The sequence below is a fragment of the Necator americanus genome, chromosome III (assembly GCF_031761385.1).
Source record: "Necator americanus strain Aroian chromosome III, whole genome shotgun sequence".
Classification (NCBI taxonomy): Eukaryota; Metazoa; Nematoda; class Chromadorea; order Rhabditida; family Ancylostomatidae; genus Necator; species Necator americanus.
In genome coordinates, this window is record NC_087373.1 from 10,969,466 (window position 1) to 10,996,087 (window position 26,622).

The 26,622-nt window shown below is 42.0% G+C and overlaps 7 protein-coding genes across 10 annotated transcripts in view; 5 read left to right on the plus strand and 2 right to left on the minus strand.

Moving 5' to 3' along the window:
• Positions 1–663: 663 nt before the first annotated feature.
• Positions 664–8,899, minus strand: RB195_009229 (uncharacterized protein; the record flags this gene model as incomplete). 4 transcript variants are annotated; one of them, XM_064196121.1, is made up of 15 exons in its annotated part: positions 1,113–1,229; positions 1,286–1,435; positions 1,516–1,651; positions 1,705–1,851; positions 1,905–1,987; positions 2,245–2,391; positions 2,451–2,532; positions 2,997–3,047; positions 3,140–3,195; positions 3,285–3,353; positions 3,552–3,718; positions 3,782–3,811; positions 6,859–6,970; positions 7,642–7,717; positions 8,886–8,899. In XM_064196121.1, 15 exons carry the CDS (start codon positions 8,897–8,899, stop codon positions 1,113–1,115), a joined length of 1,437 nt encoding a protein of 478 aa, XP_064047265.1. The 4 variants fall into 4 exon arrangements, with proteins under 4 accessions (XP_064047264.1, XP_064047265.1, XP_064047266.1 ...); XM_064196122.1 differs by lacking the exons at positions 1,113–1,229; positions 1,286–1,435; positions 1,516–1,651 and having other exon boundaries at positions 1,795–1,851; positions 1,910–1,987; XM_064196119.1 differs by lacking the exons at positions 2,245–2,391; positions 2,451–2,532; positions 2,997–3,047; ... (4 more) ...; positions 7,642–7,717; positions 8,886–8,899 and adding exons at positions 664–670; positions 5,002–5,023 and having other exon boundaries at positions 1,117–1,229.
• An 11,235-nt stretch (positions 8,900–20,134) lies between these two features.
• On the plus strand, positions 20,135–20,518 carry RB195_009230 (uncharacterized protein; the record flags this gene model as incomplete). Its single annotated transcript, XM_064196123.1, has 1 exon — positions 20,135–20,518. The coding sequence occupies one exon, from the start codon at positions 20,135–20,137 to the stop codon at positions 20,516–20,518; it is 384 nt and encodes a 127-aa protein (XP_064047268.1).
• Positions 20,519–20,581: 63 nt separating this feature from the next.
• On the plus strand, positions 20,582–20,982 carry RB195_009231 (uncharacterized protein; the record flags this gene model as incomplete). Its single annotated transcript, XM_064196124.1, has 2 exons — positions 20,582–20,687; positions 20,738–20,982. 2 exons carry the CDS (start codon positions 20,582–20,584, stop codon positions 20,980–20,982), a joined length of 351 nt encoding a protein of 116 aa, XP_064047269.1.
• RB195_009232 (uncharacterized protein) lies at positions 20,728–20,982 on the plus strand (the record flags this gene model as incomplete). The annotated part of the gene is made up of 1 exon (XM_064196125.1): positions 20,728–20,982. One exon carries the CDS (start codon positions 20,728–20,730, stop codon positions 20,980–20,982), a length of 255 nt encoding a protein of 84 aa, XP_064047270.1.
• A 225-nt stretch (positions 20,983–21,207) lies between these two features.
• RB195_009233 (uncharacterized protein) lies at positions 21,208–21,591 on the plus strand (the record flags this gene model as incomplete). The annotated part of the gene is made up of 1 exon (XM_064196126.1): positions 21,208–21,591. The coding sequence occupies one exon, from the start codon at positions 21,208–21,210 to the stop codon at positions 21,589–21,591; it is 384 nt and encodes a 127-aa protein (XP_064047271.1).
• A 692-nt stretch (positions 21,592–22,283) lies between these two features.
• RB195_009234 (uncharacterized protein) lies at positions 22,284–22,625 on the plus strand (the record flags this gene model as incomplete). The annotated part of the gene is made up of 1 exon (XM_064196127.1): positions 22,284–22,625. One exon carries the CDS (start codon positions 22,284–22,286, stop codon positions 22,623–22,625), a length of 342 nt encoding a protein of 113 aa, XP_064047272.1.
• Positions 22,626–25,861: 3,236 nt separating this feature from the next.
• The window catches only part of RB195_009235 (uncharacterized protein), a gene marked incomplete at both ends in the record, with an annotated part of 20,548 nt that continues 19,787 nt past the window's right edge, over positions 25,862–26,622 (minus strand). The window contains one exon of the mRNA XM_064189690.1: positions 25,862–25,957. Coding sequence (XP_064047273.1) covers positions 25,862–25,957 — 96 coding nt within the window. The remainder of the gene's footprint in view (positions 25,958–26,622) is intronic.

A 26,622-nucleotide genomic window follows, 5' to 3' on the forward strand; every position in this document is an offset into this window, starting at 1 on the left:
TGCAATGGATAGAACCAAATGGAAGACAAGAAGCAGAAAGGCGGAACAACGCGGGACAAACGCTAGGAAGAAGAAGAAGAAGATTCGACAAAAAAATGTGATGATTTGGTGAGAAAAAAATGAGTGTTATAGCCTTGACAGAGGCATCTGTTAGGCTTCAACTTTATTTACTCCACATATCTCTCCCTCCACATTTGCCTTAGACTGGTGACATGCTCTCTTCAAAAAGTGGAGACTACTTATGCAAATGTCTGATTAAATAATAGTTAACAGTTTAAGTGATCTGGCGTAAACCTTATCCTTATCAGTATCTGATGATGACGTTCACACCATTATTGTTACCTCATCGATCAGCGCTTATTGTTGAGAAAAAACAGAAGAGAAACCAATTGCTCGAATAGTCAAATAGAATGGAATAACAGTCTTCAAATTGCGGACGTATCGAAGGGGTGAAGAAATTAAATCCGTTTTGATGGTGCTTCACGTGCATAACTGATGTGTTTAGAAAGAAAACGATGAAATCTTTCATGCACCGCTTAATTTCTAAAAAGACTAAAGAGTCTCGAATAAGATGTTTTTATTTTGGGTAGCCAAAATCTAGAGGTCTTCACAAAATGTCGAAAATGTGTACAAAAAGGAAGATGTGATAATAGGGGAGACCAGTCACGAGCTGAAGTCATGGTAATGAAACGGTTTAGATGAAACGTTACCTTATTTAACTTCTGACAAAACAGCTTGGAATTGTACATCGCTACTGCCTCCCCAGTAACTACGCAGATCTCCATATTTGCCCTGTCGCACCAATCTTATATGGTGGATTCCCCCAAATTCTGGCGTTCACACACTAATTCGATGCCGTGGGACTCCTTCCCACCCAACTAAGCGGATTCTGGCACCACTACGCCTATTTTTCTGACCCGTTTCACCACTTCCTACAATTTTAAATACAGTTTAAATATTTTACTTTCAAACATACTATTTTGAATATAATAATATATACATGTGATATGATAAGCCTCCTGTTATAAAGCATGATATTATATTAAGAATTGAATTAACCAAGTTGAGAAGTCTAAGTTTGTGAACCTGGCTAAGTGCAGCATTAAAATTACTTACACGATGTCATTGTTTTTATCATAGGCATTTAATTCCACGACGTCAAAGTTTCCTATTGAAAGGAATGATGACTTAGCCCATTTCATAACTTCTGCTCCTCTCGAAGTACCTCTCTGATCAGCACAATAGATAAGACTTGTTCACCCCGAGGTTAGCTACCTTATCTTACCTGAATAGTTAGCTTAGCTATGTGTTGGTAACTGTTTCCATCCGGCATAGCTCGCGGCAAAAGGATATAAATGGCATCGTCACTGCTCAATGCGGATGAGAAATCGGAAATTTCCGGCCACGTTTTGCTAGGATACTCGTGTTCGAACATCTAAAACAGGCACTTTACGGTCATTGTGGCTGAGAATAGTGGAATTTGTGCTGCCCTATTTTTTTCGAACAATTCCTAACCAGTTCACAAATACCCGACGTGTGATCACAGATGGTCATGGAGATGTGCGTTTGGAGTCTATCTGCCCAAAAAGTGACAAGAAATTCTTCGCCTCGCATCACCACCCATTGCACTCCATAAGGATAGTGATATGCTCTAAAAAACACGGACTTGTTGCAGGAATACATCCTCAAAATGTTCTTGCCTACGTTCTGTTCCTTAGTTTCACGTCCATCTGCTTCAGTTCTCGGGTCTCCTTATCCCATACGAAAAGAATGAATGCTGGTATTTGTTTCTCGTTAGTTTTCGTACACTTCTGTTGTATCACACTCGGATAGCTTCCCTGATCTGTGTAGCTAGAAAAAGTATTTTGAAGAAAGTTATCAGAGGCCTACAGAGGAATTATCACCTGACCATCAGCATAGAATTTTCCTCCACTTTATCCTTACTGAGAAAAGCCAGCTTTTTGCCTTTCTTAGACCACCAAACGGTCTGTAAATTCGTACTGATACTTTCAATATCGGAGAGTAATGAGCTATTAATCGGTTTACTTGAGTTCCTAGTAAGTATAAGCTCAGGGTTTTCTGTTAACTCAGTCGTCGACTGTTTAAAAAATTACTGCGGAATTGTTCCTAGAAACGCCCAACTATAAAGCTGGGATTCGGTGATAGTACTCGACTTATCGGTTTCGAGAGCGAATATCTAGTGTAACATCAGAAGTAGGACAAAAATCATAGGAAATGATTTGCCTTCCATTCATGATCGAAAACGTTCGCAGAATAAAACGGATCGGCAATTTCATACTCCCAGTTCAGTCCTTCGCTGGTTATCCGAACTGAAGTAGTGAGCGACTCGGGAGATTCTGAGTAGTAGAGATGGCCATCTTGCCAGAAAACCTGAACCTTGAGTAGTGGATTCGAGAGTACAAATGGAAAATACCTCAAAAAAAACCAACATATTCGTAACTAATGGGACTCCATTTAAAAAACCGCAGTGTTTCGCCGTCGGTTTTTGTAACGCCCACCTTATAAGACACTCTAAAAATGTAACGGAACATCTACTGCATACTGCAAGGCTTTCACTGAGGTCCCTCTTCCACATTCTACTGGTGGAGAAATAGTAAATAATATGGTTTTCACTAAAATCTTGTATCTCTACTATCTTCGGAGGACCATTATTAGCAGTTCAAAATTTTCTAAAATTCATCCGGTGCCAAAAAATGAAACGAACCGTCCTTTGGTTTGGTTTTGGTTTTGCTACATGGTTAATATTTCCAATTTAGGATTGCAGCTTGTTTCCAATTTCTGATAATTGCAATTCCACTTTTACATTTACAACGTGACGTTTAATGGTCTACATACAACTAAGCAGAAGCACAACAACACAAGAAAAACTCTTGTTTGCCTTTCAGTTCTTTCAATTTCCTTATTTTCGCCAATTAAGACAAGAAGGTTAAGTAGAAAACACAACAAGATTCCAGTAAAATACGGAGAAAACTCACCGTTCGGTCAATTCCTTAGAAGACCCATTAAAATTGGTCTCATGCACAGCACTATAAAAACCAAGTAGTTCAATCTAACGTCCAGAGTGAGTTGTATTAAACTTGTAATGAAATGGGAAGCTGTTCAAGTAGCGATAACTCACTATAACTCTCTATCCACTATCGAGACCACATATTTACCATTGAATTTTCTTGTGACCTGTGACAAACAAAATTTTTACATTCTCTTTTACTTTCAAACATCGAGACTCAAAAGTGGTAGCAAGAGGAGATTAAAAGAGAACGAACAGAGGAAGACCTCCGTTTACAGAGAGCATAATATCGATAGTCGTATGAAGGTATTGGATTGAAGATGCCCTGAAGTAGTAAAAACAACGACTTGTTTGAGATACCGAATGATAGGTTTAATAAAATTACATATTAGCTCAACACAAGAACTTTCTAGATTTTATAAGGTTTTTTAGCGCTGCATCAATGTTATGGCTTACCAAATCGACACGAACGCTGTGCATTTTGCAATTCGAGCTTTAAAAGAAGGGAATTTTGAAAAAGTACCAGACTATAATTAAGTAGGCGTTCTGGCTCCATTTTGTCTAGAGACAATCGGACAGGCCCAAGATATAGATCGGTATAGACGATTGCATTGTCGCTTATAAAATGCGCTTTGTTGATCCATGCTTGTGGCGGTCGTTTCAGCAGGTGGTTTCGAACCGATTGTGAGACTGAAATATAATTCATGATTAACCGAGTGCAAATCCGCTGAGAAATTCATTCTTGAAACTTGCCGTTGTCGTCTTGGGCTAGAATATCTCCTCCTGGAATTTTGCATGATTAACACACCTGGTTAATGCCTTTGCGAGGGTTGAGTGCGCCTCGACGATAGTAGGCGGTAATTTACTTTATTTCAGAAAAATGCAAGGGTTTTATCAATTACTAGCTTAATCGCTCAGCGCTCGGCTTTTCTCTGGTTTGAATGAGTTCTTGTACTTTCCGAAAACCCTGCAGAACTTGCAAGATTTTTTTTAGAGCGGATGAAATTTGTTGGAGAATCTACTTCTCATTACCCATCTATGCGATGAGTTAGTATGTTCATGTGTAAGATGGGAAATGTGAAGCTAGTGGGCAGAATACTTTCATTGTTATAGCGAGGAGCCCAACGTCCGAGAATCAGCTAAATTTTTAGAATTGCAACAATGCAACGTTTCGCTTATGTATATTAACAAAGTGCAGTGTTTTGAAATCGATGGATGAAAAAAATTGTCTATATTTCCCACAATTACAGAATTTTCCAGGACCTTACCTGACACACAAATGTGACGTAGACTCTCCGTTACATGAATACAGGTATTAACCTAATAAAATGAGGAATGGAGTGGTAGAACAAGGATAAAGCTACGAACGATAGAACTGAAGGTGCGTGAGGGACGAAAGATGATCAAATGCAAAGAGAATGAGAATAAATATGCGGATCGCGTTGGTATAGCAGTTACGAAGTTTGTATTAGTAGCTAGTAGACAATTACTCCTTAAGCTTCCGAGCTGGTTGATTCATACATAAATGCTACGCAGATATTTGAGATATCTGCGCAGTATTTATGTATGTCCAATTCAGTCCAATTTGGCCACAAATACTGAGCCAAATTCCCTTGCAGAAGTGGAATTCCACAAGGAGTACTGTCCCCTCTCTTGTTTTTCATCTACACTATCGACCTAGCTAATGTGCTCAGAACTTCTTCTTACGTCACTGTCCAAAAATACGCTGATGACATTAAGATTTACGGCATATATGATGACGAGAACTACCTCGAAGTACGCACTACACTTCAGACTTCACTGGCTAAATTGTCTGACTGGGCTTCCAAATGGGATCTGCGCATTAACTACGACAAGTCTCTGGTTATGCATGTAGGTAAAGGGAATGTGGCTGAGTATAGTATGAATGGATTAACTCCTAAAATTTGTAAATTTGTAAGAGACTTAAAGATCTTTGAGGATTATAACCTCACCTTCACAGAACACATTGATCATATTGTAAGAAAAGCATACTCCTCCCTTTTTCGACTATTCCGCATTGCTCAGACCTCTAATCCAACTATTCTAACTCGTCTACATGCTACCTCATCTTGAATATGGCTCTCAAATCTGGGGCTCTTCGAAGAAAAACATATAGCAAAGCTCAAAAAGCAAGAGACTTTTACCCGTATGCTATTCAAAAGAATGTTAGCGGTGAACAGCTACGAGGATCGTCTAAAAAAATTAGGTATGAGCAGCTTGAGGAACAAACGTCTACACGCCGAACATATCTTGTGTTTTCGGGTCCTCAGAAATGAAACCAAATTAGCGCCCAGCAAGTATTGGTGCTTCAGACCTACTAGAGAAAGAACTGGTGGTTTCTATTTACATTACGCTAAAATACAGCATAGAAATTTTGATTTGATGTTCAACAACTTCTTCTATAGAACTGCTAGATAGTTGAAGCTCTTACTACGTAATATTGTTAAAACCGAACATAGTAGTATATTCAAGGCGAATTTGAAGAAAATTGACATGAGTCGGTGTTTGAATATTGATGTCTAACCGCATGCGTCTGATTCTAGCAACTCTCTGATGTCTGATACCTTTTGCACAGGGCAAGGAACCGGATTCCCGTCAATGATGCCTCTTAATTATCTTTTACATTTCTCCAGTTCTTGCACTGGTTCTCCTATAATTATCTTTTTCAGTTTACTGCGAGGCACCTCTTTTCCTTCTTTCAACATATGATGTCTATTCCGGTCACTGAAGCTCACTTGCTAACGAGGATACTGATATCTATTGGTTAAATCTCTCTTTAATTTGTTCCGTAATATTACCTCCTCTCTCAATTACTTTTGAATAACCTCCTCTTGCTAAGTTCCACATCTTTTGGCAGGTTTGGTCTTGATTGCCGCTTGTCTAGATGGTGGTGGTCAGTTGTTTGAGGATCACGAAAGTTGGTGAACCCTCTTGCTTAAGGTCCGCCGTCAGATTCGCTTCTAGTTCAAACGTGCTCTTTATGTCTTGGACTAATTCGGCTGTTCGAACCCTGATGTTTCGATAATTGGACCAATGGTAAGCGCTCTGGATGGGAAAGTAGATGCCACAAGAGGATTCCGGTTTGGGACCCAATAAATTAGGTTCCGGGTTTTCTAACGTTTGTAATTTCTCTTTATTCGTAAGATTCTCTGACACAGACAAAGTGCGTTCCATTTTTTTAATCTTTCTTTTCTGGTGCACTGCATCGGTGAATATGAATAAATAAGTAAATGTCTGTATAGGTGAGGAGGAAGAAGAAACAGAGAATGATAAAGAGTACCAAAGATCTGAGTTTCCGTTTTCAAGAATTGGACGTACGGATGAACAAGGTGCAAGCGCCACTCCCCCCTAAATGACTTATTTTTGCCTACGTATGAAACAGGAAAGTAGGGGAATTGCTTTAAGATATCGATCAAACATCTACAGGTGCATGAACCTCATTTTTTGTAACACATATAATCTAGAGGCAGAAATAATAAAAACGATAAAGGATGAAGTCACTGGCGTTGACATCAATCGTATTGCGGAGCCCTTTACTGTAGCTGGTAATCGTTGAGGTTCTGGAATGCGTGTTGGCCACAGAACGAATTGCGGGGGCAGCTGATGATCAAGTCAGTGTTTTTATCCTCCCAAACAGGTCTGGTACCAATTCATCCACTTTGGAGGGATGAATGGTTTGGTTGGCACCAGGGCAGTCTGGAATCAACGATCATGCGGCCACAGAGGATCTATTACCTATTGTGCTACACACGCCCGAGCAAAAAATAATAGCCGACGTTAATAAGCTTATCAAACAAATAGCAACAAACTTGGTGTGAGTAGGTGGAAGGCTAAGCCAATCAGTGAACAAACAAATATAACGACGAGTAGAGTCGCGATTCCTTTCCACCCTCTTTCTTGCTGTACTCCTCTGCCCAATTCCTACAAAAACAGTCTATCAACTCTGGAAGAATTCTCGGCAAACTACTGGGTTGAGGAATGAACCACAAAACGCTTTTTTCAAACACTGAAATACGTAGGAATAGAAAATGTTGGAAAAATGTATGTCATTTAGCAGAGAATTTTGAACTTTTCATGACAGATGTGTCACAACTTCTTGATTTTGGTCCCAAGTGTAAAGAACAAGAGGACAAAAACTAATTAGCCAATCTGAGAGCTGTACTTCTGTATTTAATGAGACGATGGAGCCGCTGAAGACTAGACTAGTGTTGGACAGGAAAGGTATTTTCTGAATGGCTTCCCTTCAAAAATGCTTAATCGTGTTTTCTTTCTAAGCCTTCTATGCATCACTCGACGTCCTCCAAACACATCCGAAATCTCATGCGCAATTTCAGCGATTTAATAATCTCGATTAAATACAGAATGCGGTGTGTATAACGTTGAACTTTGACGATTTGGCTATCTAATCGTCTGAAGAAATAAAAAAAGAACCTAGAAAAAGCAATAAATCAGAATAATGTTATTGGACGATGCAAGAAATTCTCTGTGAAATGACAGAATAATATTGCCAACATTTATTTTCGTGCCCATTCCTAATTTTCCATTCAGTAGAATCTACTCTCTGAAAGATTTATGAAAGTAAGAAGACCTACAAAAAGATTTCCGAAGGTTTTCTGCGAGGTTTCCATACTTGTGTTGGGTGAAGGAACTGAGACAGGGAACTGTCTTCTGAAAAGTGAATGCGATCAACGAAAGGAGGGGCGCGAAGAGGTCATCATTAATGCGATAAACACTGAGAAAAGTAGAAAAGCAGCTTACTTTTGTTAAGCTCTTCGAATAGCTATGGGAACAGTAGTTTGCCTTTGGAATAAAAGAATAAGGATTTTATCGATGAGCAAGGAGAGATCAGGGGCTTGATAAACCAACTCATCAAGTCTGCGTTTTCTTCCTCCGTACCGGTCTGGCACCTATTAAATCACGGAGGGATGGAAAGCTTGGCTGGCTCTGGAGCGGTTTGGACCATGACCGTGCAGTCGCTGTCGAACCTCCTGCTTACTGCGCTGCCCACGCGCAATGGCCAAAATTTTAATTTTTGCTAGCTTTTCAACTCCTTCTGAACAGTAAAAGGCCTTTCTCTTGCTTTTCTTCTGTGCTCGGCTGTCGTTTGATTTCTGATTGCTTGATTGCTCGTGCCGATCGCCAAGATCATCCCGGATTTGAAAATTCTTGACAGTTCTATCAGATATAGAAGCAGATAGTGCTATGGCATCTCCAATCTGCGCTGGCTGAGTCACAGGAAAATTTCGAGAGAGTCACACATAAATTTCCCCGCTCCGAAGCATGTCAGTTGCGTTGAACAGGAACATGCGTTTCTGCAGCAAATTCAGGAGGCTACACGATGATGCGGCAGCTTTTCGCGATTACAAAAAACATACCGAAGGGATACGTTTCCTTCCCGCTCTCAACATCTTCCGTGCTTAGGAAACATTCATTCAAGAACACAACAGTTTCCCAGAAACGTTCGAGCAGACCAACACATCGCACTTATTCGCTCGCATCGCATTACGCATGTAGTCCCAGATATACATTGTGAATTCTTTTGCTGTGACACGTTTTCGAATGTAAACAACCAAGAACCTAACGACAATCTGACGAAATTATCTTGCAATACAGAGAAAGCAATGTTGTGTTGCTATGAAAAGGAAATGAAGTAGAGAGATGAAGAGCTGTATTTGGAGCAAACCGAACGAAGCATGAAAATCCCGAAACCATGACTTATGTGCTGGGCTCAGGGAAACACCAGCGATAAAGACGCAGTTTTATTGCGTTGCGATTAACATGCTTAAACAAATCTCCAAGGTTTACACCCTAAAATAAGCTAGTAGAAACAACTTGCCTCCAATAACGCATGACCGTAGAAACCTGCCTTTCGAACCGCAACTGATTGAAAATAAACCATACCGGTCTGGTGGCTTTCCTGTTTTCAGTTTTATTGAAATCTGTGGAAATGAGCTTATCGCAGACTCTCAAGTCAGGTCAGAAAAACTAATGTTGCTGTTACTTCCGAGAAGACAACAAGAAAGCAACTGCAGAGAACGTGCAACCATTGTGTTTGTGTTGCGTTCACTTGCTACTTGCCGAACATTAATGAGAAGAAAGAGAAGACAGAATAAATCTCCGATATATGGATGATTTACTAATCATACATAATACTAAAGAAGAAATTCTTACAAATATTCCAGATGAGACTTTTCATAAACCTTTGAACTTGGATAAAAAACTATTAGTACAAATTACGAGTGTTATTTTTTGGACATGAAATCTAGTGTTTTAACGCCCATTTGTACACTAAACAATACAACAGAATTACTTAATACCAGTCTGAATGTTCGGCTAAAGCTGGACTTCAGACTTTCGGTGGTTTTAGCTTCGCTCCCCTTCACTAATCAATGAAAGTTAATAGTAATGGTGTTTTCTGTAAAATTAGATTTGTGTTTTTTTTTAACAACGCTTTCCTTCTCTTCTTTATATTATGAATTAAGGCGAAAAATTACGGGGTTTTCCTTCTAAACGTGTCAATATTACAATTGGAGAATACTCGACCATCAGCTGCAAACACTTCTTCGATGCCAGAATAATATAGATACAACTTGAAAGCATTACTCGAAGTATGGGTATTCCTCTTGATTTCCCCAATAGTTATCACAGAATGATGTTTTAACATAAAATGACGTGAAAGACATCATTCTACTGATAATGATAACGTTCCACGTCAGATCACATAAACATCTTGCTACTATTTGAGCAACCGTCTGCATGTGTGTTTCCACTTTCTGAGAACGGCATGCTACAAACTTGAGGCGAGGGAAGAAGGAAATAGGCACGCGGAGGAGTCATAAAGCTGAAGAGCAAAGCGCCCAGTGATCACGGCTATGAAACGGCTCCAACCATTTATCTTTTGCGTCATGTACACTAAGCTATTGCGCACCAATGACCGGGTCCACCGAATCTGACGCCGTAGGACCCGTCGTACCCCCTTCTATAGGTATCTGGCGCCGGTGGACCCGTCGCACCCGCTTGTGTAGGTATCTGGCGCCGGTGGACCCGTCGTACCCCATATTATAGCTACCTGGCGCCAGCGCACCAATCCGACGCCAGTGGGCCCGTCGCACGCACTCCTATAAGTATCTGGCGCTAGCGCAGCAATCTGACGCCGGTGGACCCGTCGCGCCCCCTTCTATAGGTATCTGGCGCCGGTGGACCCGTCGTACCCCATATTATAGCTATCTGGCGCCAGGCACAATCGACGCCAGGGCCGGCACGCACTCCTATAAGTATCTGTCGCTAGCGCAGCAATCTGACGCCGGTGGACCCGTCGCGCCCCCTTCTATAGGTATCTGGCGCCGGTGGACCCGTCGCACACGCTTCTATAGGTATCTGGCGCCGATGGACCCGTCTCACCCCATTTTATAGCTTTCTAGCTTCGAGAAACCAATTCGACGCCGGTGGACCCCCCTTTTTGAATTTCGTGACTGACACACGCACACAGACACACGTGACAGAATAAGCCCGTTATTATATACCAGTCTGAACGTCCGGCTAAAGCCGGACTTCAGACTTTTGGTGGTTTTAGCTTCGCTCCCCTTCACTGATCAATGAAAGTTAATAGTAGTTGTGTTTTTTGTAAAATTGGATTTGTGTTTTTTTAAACAACTGTCTTTCTTCCTCTTCTTTATATTATAACTAAAGGCGAAAGATTACGGAGTTTTCTTTCTACAACGCGTCCATTTCTACATTTGGTGAATATTCGACCCTCAGCTTCAAAACACTCCTTCGACACCAGATATATGCTAGACAAAGTTTGAAAAGTATTACTCAAAGTATGTGGTATTCCTCCTGATTTCTCCAATAGTTATCACAGAATGATGTTTTAACATAAAATGACGTGAAAGACATCATTCTCCTGATAAAGATAACGTTCCACGTCAGATCACATAAACATCTTGCTACTATTTAAGCAACCGTTTGAATGCGTGTATATCCAGTTTCTGAGGAACGGCGGATGCTCGAACTTGGTGCGAGCGAAACGCCGAAAGTGGTTACGCGGAGGAGTCATAAAAGTTTTAGCAAACGTCCCTAGCTTTCACAGCGACGAAACGGCTCCAACCATTTATCTTTTTCATCATTGGACACCAAGTCGTACTGCCACCTATGAGCGAGTCCGACGCTGTCGACCCGTCGCTCCGTCCTATAATATTATAGCAATCTGGCGCCGGCGCACCAATCCGACGCCGGTGGACCCGTCGCACCCCCTTCTATAGGTATCTGACGCCGATGGACCCGTCGCACCCCCTTCTATAGGTATCTGACGCCGGTGGACCCGTCGCACCCCCTTCTATAGGTATCTGACGCCGGTGGACCCGTCGCACCCCCTTCCATAGGTATCTGACGCCGGTGGACCCGTCGCACCCTTTCCATAGGTATCTGACGCCGGTGGACCCGTCGCACCCCCTTCCATAGGTATCTGACGCCGGTGGACCCGTCGCACCCCTTCTATGGGTATCTGGCGCCGGCGCACCAATCCGACACCGCAGGACCCGTCGCACCCCCTTCTATAGGTATCCGACGTCGTGGGACCCGTCGCACCCCCTTCTATAGGTATCCGACGCCGTGGACCCGTCGCACCGCCTTCTAAGGCTATCTGGCGCCGATAGACCCGTCGCACCCCCTTCTATAGGTATCCGACGTCGTTGGACCCGTCGCACCCCCTTCTATAGGTATCCGACGCCGGTGGACCCCTTCACACCTCATTTTATAGCTTCCTAGCTTCGAGGCATTAACTCGACGCCGGTGGACCCGTCGCACCCCTCATTTTGAATTTCGTGACTGACACACACACACACACAAACACAATACCAAACACTACACACACACACACACACACACACAACAACACACACACACACACACACACACAGACACACGTGACAGAATAAGCCCGTTATTATATAGTAGATCATGATCATGATCATGATATCCGTCTCTAGATTTTGTCACGGCAATTCCTTCATCTCTAGTACACTTAAAACCGCTATAATGAATAGCAAAATTCATCGAGTATCTGGGAGCTGTAATTTCTGTTCTATGTAGACGTCTTTGTAGATAGGTTACAAATTATGCTCGAAATTTTAACTACATTAGTCATCGACAAGAGTATCATTACATAGGTCAATTTCAAATGTTTAATAGGTAATTATTTTTCATTATTTTCAAATATCTAAAACCATATGAGGTACGCAATTTTACGAAATTCACTTATATGTTAGTATCTAGTCTGTTGTTGTAATCTCTTTGACCTGTTTCTACCAGATACGTATAGAAGGGGGTGCGACGGGTCCTACGGCGTCAGATTGGTGCGCCGGCAGTCCACCAACGCCACCGGCGTTGGTGGACCCGGTCATTGGTGCGCAATAGCTTAGTGTGCATAACACAAAAGATAAATGGTTGGAACCGTTTCATAGCCGTGACCACTGGGCGCCTTGCTCTTCACTTTTATGATTCCTCCGCCTGCCTGTTTATTTCTTTTTTCGCCTCAAATTTGTAGCATGCCGTTCTTAGAAAGCGGAAACACGCATGCAAACGGTTGCTTAAATAGTGGCAAGATGTTTATGTGACCTGACGTGGAACGTTATCATTATCAGTAGAATGATGTCTTTCACGTCATTTTCTGTTAAAAAATCATTCTGTGATAACTATTGGGAGAAATCAGGGGGTATACCCATACTTCGAGTAATGCTTTCAAGTTGTATCTATATTATTCTGGCATCGAAGAAGTGTTTGCAGCTGATGGTCGAATATTCTCCAAATGTAGAATTGACGCGTTTACAAGGAAAAATCCGTAATCTTTAGCCTTAATTTATAATATAAAGAGGAGAAGGAAAGCGTTGTTAAAAAACACAAATCTAATTTTACAGAAAACACCACTACTACTAACTTTCACTGATCATTAAAGAGGAGCGAAGCTAAAACCATCGAAAGTCTGAAGTCCGGCTTTAACTGGGCATTCAGACTGGTATATAATAACGGGCTTATTTTGTCACGTGTGTGTGTGTGTGTGTGTGTGTGTGTGTGTGTGTGTGTGTGTGTGTGTGTGTGTGTGTGTGTGTGTGTGTGTGTGTGTGTGTGGGGGTGTGTGTGTGTGTGTGTGTGTGTGTGTGTGTGTGTGTGTGTGTGTGTGTGTGTGTGTGTGTGTGTGTGTGCGTCAGTCACGAAATTCAAAAAGGGGGTGCGACGGGTCCACCGGCGTTAGATTGGTGCGCCGGCGCCAGACACCACTAGAAGGAGGTGGGGCGGGTCCACCGGCGCCAGACACCTCTAGAAGGGGGCGCAATGGGTCCACCGGCGTCGGATTGGTGCGCCGGCGTTAGATACTTGTGGAAGGGGTTTTGACGTGTCCACCGGGGTTGGATTCGTTCGCCGGCGCTAGATTGCTGTAATATGGGGAGTGCAACGGGTCCACCAGCGTCAGATTGGCGGGCAATAACTTCGTGTGCGTGACGCAAAAAATAGATGGTTGCAGCCGTTTCATAGCCGTGGCCACTGGGCGCTTTTCTTTCCACCTTCATGACATCTCCGCGTGCCCATTTCCTTCTTCGTTCGCCTTAAGTTTGTAGCATGCCGTTCTCAGAAGGTGGGAACACGGATGCGAACGGCTGCTTAAATAGTAGAAAGATGTTTATGTGATTTGACGTGGAACGTTATCTTTATCAGTAGTATGATGTCTTTCACATCATTTTATGCCAAAACATCATTCTTTGATAGCTGTTTATAGAAAACCAGGAGGAAAACCCATATTTCGCGTGATAATTTTAATTTTTTTTATAATGTATTGATAAGGAGTGTTAGAAGCTGAAGCTCGAATGTTCTCCAATTGTAGAACTGACGCGTTCGGAAAAAAGACTGTGAAATCTTTCGCTTATAGTTATAATATAAAAGGAAAGAAAGATTATTGGAGATACACAAGTCCTATTTCACAGAAAATGCCACTACTGCTAATTTCCGTTGATTAGTAAAAGGGAGCGAAGCGAACACCATAGAAAATCTGAAGTCCGGCTTTAGCCAATTGGTAACAATAATAATAAACATTATTATTATTTTCGACTAATTCACTACCAGTCTGAGCGTCAGAATTAATAATAGTGACATTTTCTGTAAAATTAGAATTATGATTCTCTAACAACGTTTACTTCTTTTTTAGGGGAAATTTAGACTAAAGATTCAAAGTTTTCTTTGTAAACGCGTCAGTTCTACATTTGGAGAAAACTCAAACACTTTACCTTTAAGCACTCCTTCGATACTAATGTAATATTGACACAACTTGGAATCATTACTTAAGGTATAGGTCTTCAATCTTGTTTTCCCCACCACTACTCACATAATGATGTTTCACATAAAATGAAGTGAATGACATTATTGTACTGATAAAGATAGCGTTCCACATCAGATTATGTAAACAATTGGCTACTATATAAGCAGCAGTTGGCGCGAAAAATCTCATAGATATCTTCCTTCCTAAACGCGTCAGTTCAACATTTCGAAAACATTCGAACTTCAGCTTCAAACACTCCTTATCAATATATTATAGACAAAATTTAAAAGTATCACGCGAAATATGGGTTTTCCTCTTGTTTTCTATAAACACTTATCAAAGAATGATGTTTCGGCATAGAATGACGTGAAAGTCATCATCCTACTGATACAGAAAAGTTGTCAGATCACATAAACATCTTGCTAGAGCGGTGAAAAGCAAAGCGCTGAATGGCCACGATGCACACTAAGTTATTGCGCACCAATTACCGGGTCCAAAGACGCCGTTGGACCCGTTGCACCCTTTCTAAAGGCATCTGGCGCCAGCGCGCCAATGCGACGGCGGTGGACCCGTCGCACCCCTTATATAGGTATCTGGCGCCAGCACGCCAGTGCGGCGCCGGTGGACTCGTCGCACCCTATATTATAGCTATCTGGCGTCGGCCTTACAAGCCGACGCCGGTGGACCCGTAGCAACCTACTTCATAGCTATCTGGCACCGGCGCGCCAATCAAACGCAGCGGGACCCGTCGCACCCCATTTTATAGCTTTCTGGCGTCGAGGCAACAACTCGACGCCGGTAGACCCGTCGCTCCCTCCTTTTCGAATTTCATTACTCACACACACACACTTGACGGAATAAGCCAGTTATTATATACCAGTCTGAACGTCCAGCTAAAGCCGGACCTCAGAATTTCTGTGGTGTTTGTTTCGCTGGCCACCACTGACCAACGAAAATTAATATTAGTGTTGTTTTCTATGAAATTGGACTTGTGTACCTCCAACAATCTTTCCTTCTTTTTTATATTATAACTAAAAGCGAAAGATTTCATAGTCTTCTTTCAAACGCGTCAGTTCTACATCTGGAGAACATTCGAACTCCAGCTTCAAACACGCCATACCAATATATCATAAACAAAATTTAAATTATCATGCGAAATAAGGGTTTTCCTTCTATTTTCCCTAAACAGTTATCAAAGAAGGATGTTTTGGCATAAAATGACGTAAAAGACATCTGCCTACAGGTAAAGATAACATTCCACGTCAGATCACAAAAACATCTTGCTACTATTTAAGCAGCCGTTTGCATCCGTGTTCCCATCTTCTGAGAACGGCATGCTACAAACGTGAGGCGAACGAAGAAGGAAATAGACAGGCGGAGGAGTCATAAAGGTGAGCGCCCAGTGGTCACGGCTATGAAACGGCTGCAACCATCTATCTTTTGCGTCATGCTCACGGTTATTGCGCACCATTTCGAAGCCGCCGAAGCCGTCTCACACCATTTTGCAGCTAACTGGCGCCGGCGCACCAATCCGACGCTGCGGGACCTGTCGCACAGCGTTTTGTAGCTGTGATCTACTCAAAGGGCGATTAAATATTCTACGTAGATTCATCTCGAGGTTGGATCGAATGGAATTGGAAATCCAAATCGACCCACTCACCATTCCCTTTCAGAGACGATATTTCAAGTAGTGAGCATTATAATTTTTTCTTCACACACTTCTCTACCATTGTGTACATTTCATCTTGCTTCTTCTTCAGTACAATGCAGAGGAAGATTTGTACTGCTTGTACTTGTTGGCTGTTCTTTGGTAGCCTGCACAGATTGTACATTCGTTTTTGCCCAGTAAAGTTGGGAGTAACACCATGATGCGGACGGCGGTTGGGAAAGTGGATTGACTGTCTAGCTGCTACGATATTCTTTTTCAGCAACAGTGCTTCCTTCACAAGTCAATAATATTCAGCTGCACATTGCAAAGTAGTTAAAAAGTTTGAATTCCAACGAACCTCGGTATTGTTAGATGTCATATTGCGTATTATTATATTATATTATTGTTTATATTGTCGTTTTTCGCACAAAACCTGAACTTGCACCATATCTCACCATATCCATACATCTTTATTGTCTCATAATCTTAGCGCACGAATCCAAAAAGGCTCAAGAATCGCTGGGGGTTTTGGATCCAAGGCAAAAACTCTACAATGAACGCAATGGCGATTGTCTGTCGAATCGCGGTAACTCGAACCATATCTCGGATGATTCTTCTGATCTGAATGAGACAATCGAACCATTCGCTATAGTGATCGATCAGTCAACAGTGCACGCTAAGCGTCTCATTCAAAGTGAGCATTCAGTGAAGTCGCTAATTTGGTGATCGAAAAGGTGGAGTCTATCTGCTAAGTTGTGGAGAGGTTTGGCCGTTTAAATTGTTAAATGAATCGCCCATTTCAGGTTCTGCTGAAGGCGATCTTGCCGAAACGTTGGAGAATAAAATTATTTAACAACCACGTGTACAGTTTATTAAAAGTCAATACGACATCTCGGCTAACTATTGGGTTGAGGAATGTACCATGCCCGCTTTTTTTCAAACTAGGAAATGTACTAGGAAATTTTTTCAAACTAGGATTAGAAAATGCTGGAAAAATGTTGTATTTCATTTAGCAGAGTATTTGGCGCTCTTCATGACAGTGGTATCACGACTTCTTTGTTTTATTCATTTTTGTAATATTAAAGTGGAGTGCCAAGTCAAAACGACAACAGGAGAAGGATAAATTATCCAACCTAAAAGCTATAGTTTTCGTGTTTAATGAGACGATAGAGCCGCTGCAGGTTAGATTGGTGCTGAACAATGAGGATATTTTTTTTAGTATTTTTCTTTCAAAAATGCTTTATCGTGTTGTCTTTCTGAGTCTTTTATGCTTCACTCGATGTCCTCCAAACACATTAGAAATCTCATGCGCAATTTGAGCGATTCTATAATTTCGATTAAATACAGAATGCGGTGTGCATAATGTTGAGCTTTGACGATTTGGCTATCCAATCATCTGAAAAAAAAAACAACCTTGAAAAAGCAATAAATTAGAACATTGTTATTGGACGATGCAAGAAATTCTCTGTGAAATGACAGAAAGGAAATCGTTGCCAATATTTATTTTCATGCCCATTGCTAATTTTTCATTCTATAGAATCTCTTCCCTGAAAGATTTGTGAGAGTAAGAAGACCTACAAAAAGATTTGCAAAGGTTTTCTATGGGGTTTCCGTACTTGAGGCGAGTGAAGGATTTGAGACAGGAAATTGTCTTCTGAAAAATGAAAGCGATCAACAAAAGGAGGGGCGCAAGGAGTTCCCCATTAGTGCGATAAACACTGAGAAAAGTGGAGAAGCTTGTACTCACTTTTACTCTTGTTAAGCTCTTCGAATAGTTATGGAAAAAGTAGTTTGCCTTTGGGAGAAAAGGATACAGATTTTATCGATAAGGAAGGAGAGTTCAGATGCTTGATAAAGTTAGTTATCAGGTCTGAGTTTTCTTCCTCCGTACCACCCTGGTACCCATTAAACTTCGGAGGGATGGAATGCTTGACTGGTCTCGAACCATCGACCTGCAGCAGCAATCAAACTTCTTGCCTACTGCGCGGAACCCGCCCAGTGGGTGAAATTTTGATCGCAGTCAATGTTTTAACTCCTACTGAAATCAGTGAAAGGCCTTTCTCTTGCAATATTATTACAGTGTTGATGCATGCTTACTCTGAGCGAATTGCTTGTACCGATCGCCAAGATAATCCGGACTTCACACATTCTAGAGAGTCCTATCAGATAGATAGACAGATAGTACTCCACTCTGCACTGAGTGTCTAAGGAAAATCTTGAGAGAGAGTCACGTATGAATTTCTTTGCTCCAAAGGATTCTCCTTGCGTTGAACAAGAATATATGTTTCTTGTTCAACGCAAGGAGAATCCTAAGGAAAATCCTTTGTTTCTGCTGTGACTTCAGGAGACTCGCCGATAACATGACAACTTTTGAACTTAACAAAAAGCATCCTGAAGGAATATGCCCATGTAGGTGTCCTTGAATGTCAGTGAGAGAAACATCGTCCAGGAAACATTCAAGGAACGTTCGAGCAGGTCAACACGCAGCTGTCATTGAAATCGCGTTACACATGCAGCTTCAGACATCCAGCGTGAGTTCCTTTCCTGTAGAACGTTTTTGAATGTCAACAACTATGAATCTAACGACAAACTGATGGAATTATCGTGTAATGCAGAAATGATGATGTTATAATTCTATGAAAAAGAAATGAAGTGGAGAAAGGAGGAAAGGAAAGGGTTGTGTTTGGAAGACACCGAGTGAAGCATGAAAATGCCGAAACATTGTGTGGCTCTTCAAGGTTCACATACTAAAATAAACAAGACAACTTGCCTCCACTAACGCATAACATTGGAAGACTGCCTTCGGACCGTTACTGATTGGTAGTAATCCATACCATTCTGGTGGCTCTCCTGTTTTTAGTTTCATTGTTATCTTTGAAAATGAGCTTATCAGAGACTCTCAAGTCAGCTCGACCGAACAAATGCTGCAGATAGTTTTGAAAAGACGAGAAGAAAACAACGGCAGAGATTATAGAACCATGTCGAAGGCGATAGCTAACTGCAGGATTTGCAGGACAACAATAGAAAGAGGACAGGAGTACAATTTTAGTTAATCGTTTTTCATTTTTGTATGCATTTATCAGCTTCTCTTCAACCTTGTTCCATGTCAGATATGTAATTTCGTGATGGAATTGTTAAGATAGCATCTGGAGTTCACTCGAAGTTTGGAGCTTTCAAGGCAACGTATCACGAAATTGCAGGACGAGGCGGTACGAGGGGAGTGTAGATTACCAAAATGGGATCCCCTCATCTTCCGCTGATCGTCGTGATGGTGTGCGTTCAGTTGCAACATGCCACCGTCTTGTCTGAGAACATTAATGAGGTCTTCTCACCAGCCTGTTTGAGTGGATAGCCGCTGCTGAAGGACCGTAACGTGTACATGGGTGTTCGTACCCGTAGGGACCTAACGTACCCGTTGGGACTAAAGCAATTCCCACGCCGGTTTTTAGAGGACGTTTAGAGGGAACTGAGCAAGACAACGAAATCGAAATTTCCGTAATATACCACCCGCACTCTGCGTTTTGCTTGGCATGGTACTATTGTATAACATGACTACAAAAAATAATATCAAACGGTCACACTAACCGAAAAAAATTACACCTGTTTTAAGTTTGATTGATACCTGCTCGTGGCGGCCCTGCTTTAACTAAACACAATCGGACGTTCGAGTGTTCGCATTGGGAATGTACGGGCTATATAACTTGCACTGTTGTATGGCAAACCTTCCCATACACTGCAACAAGCCCATACTTTGGAAGGTCGAATGCCTGAGGGAAACATCGAATCTTTGGCGACAAACACCTATCTCGTTACATTGAACTACCAGTCGCTGTCAAGCTCAAGTGAACTCCAACAAGCCGCTCTATCCAGACTTCTGATCTATCTACATGTACTGTTTGCTGCATTGCAGGAAACAGGTATCAGGAATCGCCCTCTCATCAGTGTCGACAATTAAACCATCTACTGTGGCGATGCTGATGGGAGGGAATTAGAAGGCTGCGCAGTAGCTGTCAGGAACGATCATAAAAACCTGGTGGAGGAGTTTGGATCAGCGTCGTCACGATGCGCTTTTGTACGATTGCGGGATCGCACAGGATTCAAACCCTGGATCGTTAGTGCTCACGCACCTATGGAGACCGCAGAGAACCGCAACAAGGACACGTTTTATGATGAACTCAAAAAGTTGATATCCAATATATCAAACCAGCAGGCAGTAATTGTCGGAATTGATGTGAATACAAGGATGGGACCTGAACAACAATCCGATTTGCTTGAAAAATGGTTCTATCCCATAGAGCAGACACCGGACAACGGAAATCGTCCGATAGGCTTTTGCAAGAAGACGAATCTCATCATCGCATCCATGTCTAAGAGGAACCATCGTCATCATCGGCTTACGTGTCAAACGACAACCCCACTGACGCCAGAAGAGCTGCGAAAGCGGAAGATACCGACTCTTATGCTTCAGCTCGATTACGTTCTAACGAAAAACATACCTTTATCAGATATCTGAAAATGTAGAGGTGTCTGGGACATCACATTCGATTGCGGCCATCGCCCAGTTCTTCTCAATCTTATGGTACGGTTCCAGGAAAGGCATCGGGGAGCTCAACATCAACCTCGACTTGGCAGTCTGAAAAACGAGGAGTGCAGAAAGAAGTCCCGATCAATATTGGATTACGGTACCAGGAAGAGGATGGACGACGCTGACTCTTCCACTAAATGCATTCAGGACGCTGCAAAGAAAACGCCCCTGGTTTTAGCATCAAGGAAGAAGTTCTCCTTTGCATCTACGGAGACAATGTCCACATACCATTCTGTGTTTGCCGCACTACTGGTGACTTCAGCCAAGAGAAGCGTCTGAGAAGAAGGTTGCGTCGTCAGCTGAAACGTGATCGTGAAAACGAAGGGACATCAAGAGCGAAGGAGCTTGAGAAGGCGTGGGAGGACAAGGACCCAAGAAACGCCTCCTGCTGAGAGAATGTAGGGGCGAGATAAAGAGGGGTTCGTTTGTTCTAAAGCTGCTAACGGAGTTGCTGTCGGGGTGGCAACCTTGCATATTTTGAGAGGGAGCATTTTAACATCCTGCTGAACCAACTCGCGCCGTCAGTCTCTGAACTCGTGCAGGCATTAAGACAGACATGCACCACGGTAAGCGAGGAGCCACTGAGGGAGTCGGATGTTCTAGTCTATATTCAAAAAATGAAGAATGGAAAATCTTGCGGAGACGATGGAAATAGTGCAGAAATGCTGAAATCTCTTTCTCCTTCTGGGATTTGTGAGATGACGAAGATCATCCGCTCAATATGGATTGACAAGAGAATTCGTGACTCGTGGAGACACGCTATTATAGTTTCTCTCCACAAGAAGGTATCCGTTGCGGAACCCAGTAATTACCGAGGAATATCATTGCTCCGTATAATGTACAAGGTTTTGGAGCGGATAATCCTGGATCGAGTAATCCGACATCGCGAAGAAACCACCCTTGACGAGGAAGCCGGTTTTCGTCCCGGTCTATCGACGAGTGATCAGGTGTTTATTGTGAGGAGAGTAATTGGGAGCGGCATTCGAAGCCTCTACAGTTAGCATTTTTGGACTTCGAACCCGCTTTCAACACTTCTCAGAGAGGTAGTCTTCTCCATGCGCTTTGCGACAATGGAGTTCCAAGAAAATTCGTGCGCCTCTATAAGCGACGTAAACAAAAGAACAACTGCTGCGGTCTGAACACCAGCTGAATGTACTCCACTGTTCGAAATGGAAACTAGGGGTGAGACAAGGGGTCGTGGAGGAACCATTTCTGTTCAACTTTGCCGTCGTTGACATAATGCGAAGAACAGTTGAGCAGTGACCCCGCTTCCTGCTTTGCTCGAGGTTCCCTGGGGGATCTCGAGTGCGCCGACGTTGTAGTAATGTTCGCTTCTAGCAGCGCAAAATTGCAAGATGTTGCTAACCTTGTATCGGATTTAACTGCAGCCTGCGGACTGTGGCTCCGCCCTGATAAATGTAACCAGATTTGGGTCTCATCGAGACCCTTAGCGGGAATCAGGGTGATGTACAACCTATCGAATTCGTGGATGAGTTGTGTTATTTGAGCTGTATGCTTGAAAAGGATGGCGGCTACGAGAGAGATATTCAACAAAGATGCGCCAAAGCTAACTCAGCTCTATCATGATGTACGGATCAGAAACATGGGAAGTGACGGCGACGGTGATGGAAAAGCTTGACTCTATGGGGAAAAAGCTGTTTAGACGACTGCCAGGCTACTTTTGGTCGTTGGTATGCCAAAACGAAAAACTTTACTCGGAAGTAGACATCGTGTACCGGCAAATGGCGTGAAGACTACGTCAACATCTTGCTCAGCTCTACTCATAGAAAACGATCCTCGCTTCTTTGGTCACGCTATGAGGGGACCGTCTGATTGTCTTGCCCAAGCTGTCCTGAAGATGCTTCCAAATCCTAATTGGAAAAGGCCTCCTGGTCGTAAAAGAAAGTTCTGGACGGAGGTGGTGAAAGAAGGTCTGAGAACACTTGGCGTTGACAAGCGATTCGATCGAGACGCGAAATTCCTTCCGCTTGTGGAACAGCGACGGATGGATAGATTCTATACGAACTCCAGCTGAAGATCGTACAAGATGGGTGCGGATGTGCTCAATGACGACACACCCCGGCGAAGATACGGATAGCGACGTTAGGCCAGAACACCCATCCGCCGATTAAGTCAATCTAGTTTCAGGCGTAAGATACTTTGGAAGCCCCAACATTTTACTTTGGAAGAGAGAACGGCACGAGAAAACGGTCAATCGTACAATGCACTGGTTTCAAATGCAACTCCTTCCCAATTTCGCGTTGACGTTCCAAACTTTCCACCATTGTCCGAAGATATGTATTTATGTATGTCGGCTTTGATAAGGCAAATTAGTTCCTCTTACATGTTAAACTTTCACGGTAAGTAAACTTTTGTGTGAATGAATACTCTCAAGTTTACAAATATCATGCTGTATAATAACGAGCTTCTTCTATCGCGTGTGTGCGTATGTGTGTGTGTCTCACTCAAGAAAGTCCGAAAAGAGAGGGAGACGGATACCATGGCGTCGGTTTGAGGCGCTGGAGCCTCAACGCGGTAAAATTGAGGATCAAATACAATACATAGTAGCCAACAGTTTACGCGATCTGACGTAAAAGGTTATTTTTGTCACTACGACAGTAATATTCACATTATTTCATGTTAGTACATCATTTTTTGCTAAAAGTTCAGAAGTTAGGATGCTCATGCTTCGAATAATGTTTCCAAATTGTGGAGGTTTGAGAGAAACATAAATGTAAAATGAAGTTTGATTGTTCTCCAAATAAAGAACTGAGCGTTTAGGGAAAATCTTCCATCTTTTCCAGTAGAAAAGTTGAATAAAGCGTTGGTAGAAAGAAGCAATACTAATTTTACTAAAAAAAGGCGTTACTTTCATTTCTTATTGATCAATGAAGGCGAGCGAACCCCTGTTATAGGTATCTGGCGCCGGCGTACCACCCCGACGCCAGTGGGCCCGTCTCACACCATTTTGTAGCTATCTGGCGCCGGCGGACGCGTTGCACCTCCCTTTTCGAATTTCGTTACTGACACACACACATACACAGGCATGTGACAGAATAAACCCGTTATTATTAGCGTGTTGGGAAAGTATGCCGCAATGTATTATATTAAAATATTACCATATTTCATGTTATTATGTTCATGTTATTACTCTACATACTCCAGTGTATCATTCTTCTTCAAAATTCTGAAAAATTTAGTAAAAATTTGAAGAGTGATTGTGATGATGGCATGAAAATAGTGAACATTTAGTAGAGTGCGCAAGTATATCGTCTCCTATGCATTTCGGATTTCTTCGGATTACCTAGCTTAGTGTATTTCAAAAAATCTACACTCAGCTTCAAGAGAATGTGCATGCGATCAGCAAAAATTCAATCTTCTATGTCAATCAATTTGATCAATCAACGTTCACAGAGAGCAGAGAAACTGGTCATGTGGTATAAATAGTAAAGTGATTAGAAGGAGATGCTAGAAAAATCATGCAGTTTATTAATTTTTCCATTTCCCCGCATACATGTGTTTGATTAGCTGTTTAATAGGGGAAAAAAAGAGCAGAAAGGAAAAAATGAGCAAAATAATCCCTACATGTTAAGTGGTTTACAGCAGAAACTAAAAATAGCAGTTGTATGTTCTCAGGCATACGTTACTTCCATGGGATATCTGCGTCGTAAGCAATCTTATAGCATGTAGCATTTTTTCTGGACATTTTTCTAAACAAAAATTTTGTTCGAGTTACTTTTTGCGAAATGTTCACTCTTTTAAATGGAAACTCCACGGCAAAGTAACATACACAACAGTTAGCTTCGAAAATGCATTAATTTAATCAAATAACATAACTCAATACTCACAATTGCTGAACTCCAAAATATTTTTAAATATTTTTATCTCACTTCAATTCATCCACGGGAGTTTGATGAATCCGCTCAGTATGAGTTTGCTCATATCCGATCAGAGCAGAATGCTTTATTATCATGATTCCCTATTTAAACTATGTACCTTCAATAAATCCTTTAAGTTTGATATCATATCCGCGGTGGCACATATATTTCGTAAAGTTCATATATTTCAGTATCGTTTATTTTAATATGACCAATCCTAAAACAAACGTTGCTGTTCCAGAAAGCAACTTTATCCTTTTCGCGGCGTAAATCGGCTGTTGATTCGTGATCTATCGGTGTCTATCACTGCGCAAGTAGCAAAGATCAGTAAGCCAGTCATCGTTTCGAACACGGACCAATAGATAAACTGAAAGTTTAGTGAAGATGTCACAAATCCCAAAGCCAGTTTGACTAAAAATGAAGCCTTTAAGAATAAACCATTGAGTATCTGGGGTTAATCAAACCAGTTGGATGCGCCACTGCATTCACTTCAGTTCAGTATCGTTTCAGATTTACGAACGTGTAACTGGCCTATACAGTAACTTACTGGACTAGGCAGTGTATCAAGTGTTTATTTTTTTCTCCGAGACAGGGCTGCTACCGATCTTACGACCATGGGGGTCGTAAGATCGGTAGAAAAGTTGGGTTGCGACTGGGGCAGCGGAACCTTTTACCGACTGCGCAACACCGACGCTAAGAACCTTTATTACAGATAAACCATACAGTTGAGCCATGATCTATTTTCTTAGCTGTCTTGTTTGGGACGCAGTGTTTATGATGATGTCATGACTATTTAGTGAACTTTTAACAAAACAAAGTAACAGCAAAAATAAATTGGAAATCGAACAGATTTTTCATTGAAATGGAGCAAAAGGTGGTGCTTTCTTATAAATTAATGTAATAGTCCAGCAGGAGAGACGAGAAGGACTCACGTTAAGTGGAGTCTGTGTGGTAAGGTAAGAGGAATGACTATGTTCTCTTCTCTCTTCACCTAGCACGAGAAAGACTCTCCGAGAAATCAACAAGGTGCACAGCGAGGTTGGAGAAAAGAACCGACTATTGTAGAAAATGCCGATTGCAAGCAATTAAGGAGGAAACGATTTAAAAGCTTTCACATCCACACAGCTGACAGATTATCGAGAAAATACCCCGAAACTCGCTACGTGCATTTTTGTAGCGGTCCACGATACTACTACTATTATTACTGTAATTTTCCCTACTTAGCTGTACCTGAAAGAACACCAGCGGTTACAAATTTCTTTATTTCTTCTTCAAGAAGCAGTGAATTATCACCTTTCAGATGCAAGCAACACGTAAACTGTGGACCAATCACTTTGAAAGTATAAATAACCGAAACTTTTGCAAGGTTGGTTACAGATGGAATGTTAATTTGTCATACACTTGTGGCACATTGTTCAAGGAACGACGCTATTTTCTCCTGCAAAGAGAACCGGGATGACCCTATAGCATGGTCTTCATTTGGATACACCTGAAATTGCTGTTCATTTGTATTCATTTTAGCTATCCAGCTCTGAGAATGTTTCGGTTTTGGTGACCCATTATAACAAATTTAGAATAAGAAATGGTAAGGCTTCAAACTTTGGTCTCTACAGTAGTCTTTCCAGTCACTTCACTTAATAATAGGTCTCAAGCCACAATCGCGCTTGATAGAGTACCGCTGATCCGTGGAATTGACGATCAGCACAGGATATCACATAGGAAACATCCATGTTGATCTACATCCGACTATTATGGAGGCCGTTGTTTGACTCGAATTGCCGCAGAAATACCTTAGGTTCCCTGATTTCAGTTCATTTCAGATTGACACAGTCTGACGAAGCTACTTTCTTGAGAGGGGCCACGTTCAGTAGGTTTATTTGGAAAGAGAAACTTAAAATCCCTATAGCTGACGGTGTAAGGATACCGGTGAGGACGTTATCAGGAATTGATGTAATGAAATAATCTCATTTCTCAAGTGAACCATGAACAATTTACAAAACACGCCCTTTTTGAAATATCGGGAGTATCGGTCGAAATAAATGCTAGTGGTAGTCGGAAGAAAAGCGTCAAGGACACAGCCATATCACAACCTCTAGAACAGAATCGTTGCAATCAAAGAATGGCCCTTGCAGGAAACTATTAAATTGTTGCATT